Genomic DNA, 2,525 nt, shown 5'->3' on the forward strand with positions numbered 1-2,525 from the left:
GCGGTGAACACACCAGAATTCTTTTCATGATCCTTAGACTCACCCACACACAGATCAGAATGTTTTTCAGGAAATTCAAACATGTTATATAATTCTGACAGAAGCGATTGAAGCAGCCATAAGTGAAATGCTCTTAAATGTCTGCTCAAGCTATTTACATTTTGTTTTAGTATTAAACTCATTTCCTCAAACACTAATTTAATTTCAATTTAACACAAGGTCCAAACCATTATAACCTCTACTTTCAACCCAATTTCTCCCAGTTGGAGCAGTACATCATTGGGCACCAGGGGCGCAATTAGAGTTGGCTGTCTTGCTCAAAGACAAAACCAAACATTTTTCACTTTGGAGTCTGGGGGACTGGATCCAACGTCCTTTCAGTTACTTGTCAGATGCTTTCACTGCCAGGTTGGCAGAATAATGCCACAATGATTGAAGTCTTAAACTATTTTCTAGGTAACTCTACAAACAAACAAGGTGCATGCGGTCACTATTTCAAGGAAATACAGGAAGCAAAATTGGGAGGGGCGGTCAGAGAGAAGAATGTTCAAACAGGATGACCTGCGGGTGACTGAGGCTAGAGAGCCTAGATAGTCGGAAGGCTCCAATCCGGGAATACACCTCTGCATCTGAGCTGGCGCCCCAAGACAGGTGAGGGCTCGGTGGGGTGGTATGGATGATGGGCACGGACAAGGGGAGGGAAATAGAAGTAGAGAGTGGCAGAAGGGGGGGGGGGCAGCGGAGGAGGTAGAGCCAGATGTGGGGGTTGGCGCGGGGCGGGGGGTGATGGAAGGCGCAGAGGGGGTGGCGGGGGGACCGGCGGGGGGACCGGAGGGGTCGGCAGTGGGGTGACGACAACGGGGACCACAGGTTTGGCAGCGTCTCCATTGGCACGCGGCGTCTGGGGCAGCCTGGGATCCTTGAGGGTGTAGTTGGCGGCGTGGTAGAAGCCATAGTATTCCAGAGCATGTCGGGCTTGAGCCAGCCTCAGTCTGTGCCTCAGCTGGAGGAGTCGGTAAAGCAGGATAAGGATCAGAACTCCAGCCACTGTCACCAGCAGCACGGCCACCTTTACATCCAGGCTCCAGCATGTCTGGCCTGGGCCCGGAGAGCCACAGGTCTGCCTGGAGCCATCTCCACTGGTCACTGTGTCCCTCTGTAGAGGTTGGGTGGTGTCAGGGAGGATGGAGCGCCTGGTCTTGGGTACAGGCTGGGGTGGGATCTGTAAAGGGGTTCCTCTGGTAATCTGTGACACCTGCATAGTCTTCATTCACCAGAGGGATGGTGCACTGTGTGCTACTCAAGGACTGGTAACTGTGATGGACGGAAGCACAATACATCCCTTTCAAAGCTGCCTGCTTGAAAAAGCTTAATCTTGTTTCAAACACTAAACGACAGACTTGACACGGTCAAAATAGATTAGTGGAGGCAACAATTTCTAAGTAAAAATACATAATTTTTAAACATTTTGTTTAAATAATAGCATACAACTGAGACAATAATTCAGAGCATTTGTTATTGTGTAATTCCACAACAATTTTGTAACAGCCAGAAAAGAAAAGACAGAACAATAACATTCAGGCAAACTGAATAGCTATGGAGAAATAAAAGCTTAACATTTGACTCACTTCATCTAAAATGTTCTGTAAAGAGATAATCCATAAGACTTCAACAAGTCTCTGTTACTATCCAGGACACAAATAAAGAATTTCACCCGTCACTAATGGGAGGAAGTTCATGGGAACAGCAGGAAACACTGGGTTTTCCCTCCACACAATACTGGCAGTCAATTGGACAACATGTCCCATTGCCATGGATACAGGAAACTGGTAAAGGATGTATCTAGAAACCTTTGTTTATTCTGAGGAAATGTCTGTGAGGAGTATGTATAGTAAAACCACATGCGCACACACACACACACCACACACGTTTACTTGGTGAAGGGTATTAACAATACCCTTCACCAAACCCTAAGCGAAACTTAACCTAACTCTAATATTTATACGCTTAATAAAACCTACAGTGAATATAAAAAGTCTACACACCCCTGTTAAAACGCCTTGTTCTTGTGATGTAAAAGAATGAGTCAAAGATAAATCACGTCAGAACTTTTTCCACCTTTTATGTGACATATAACGTGAACAATTCAATTGAAAAACAAATTGAAATCTTTGAGGAAAAAATTAATACAATAACCTCACAATAACCTGGTTGCATAAGTGTGCACACCCTTGAACTAATACTTTGTGGAAGCACCTTTTGATTTTATTACAGCACTCAGTCTTTTTGGGTAGGAGTCTATTAGCATGGCACATCTTGACATGGCAATATTTGCCCACTCTTCTTTGCAAAAGCGCTCCAAATCTGTCAGATTGCGAGGACATCTCCTGTGCACAGCCCTCTTCAGATCAGCCCAAAGATGTTCAACTGGATTCAGGTTTGGGCTCTGGCTTGGCCATTCCAAAATGTTAATCTTCTTCTGGTGAAGCCATGCTTTTGTGGATTTGGATATGTGCTTTGGGTCG

The 2,525-nt window shown here is 45.3% G+C and overlaps 1 protein-coding gene across 1 annotated transcript; it reads right to left on the reverse strand.

The window, feature by feature from the left end:
• Window positions 1–586: 586 nt before the first annotated feature.
• LOC106024637 (proline-rich receptor-like protein kinase PERK1) lies at window positions 587–1,720 on the reverse strand. The gene is made up of 2 exons (XM_029125156.2): window positions 1,629–1,720; window positions 587–1,314 (listed from the first exon to the last, which is right to left on the reverse strand). The coding sequence occupies exon 2, from the start codon at window positions 1,268–1,270 to the stop codon at window positions 587–589; it is 684 nt and encodes a 227-aa protein (XP_028980989.2). The 5' UTR covers window positions 1,271–1,314; window positions 1,629–1,720.
• Window positions 1,721–2,525: the final 805 nt, after the last annotated feature.

The sequence above is a fragment of the Esox lucius genome, chromosome 14 (genome assembly GCF_011004845.1).
Source record: "Esox lucius isolate fEsoLuc1 chromosome 14, fEsoLuc1.pri, whole genome shotgun sequence".
NCBI lineage: Eukaryota > Metazoa > Chordata > Actinopteri > Esociformes > Esocidae > Esox > Esox lucius.

What these genes read in the sequence shown, in the direction of transcription:
- LOC106024637 (XM_029125156.2), bottom strand. Translation starts at nt 1,270, where the DNA reads ATGAAGACTATGCAGGTGTCACAGATTACCAGAGGAACCCCTTTACAG.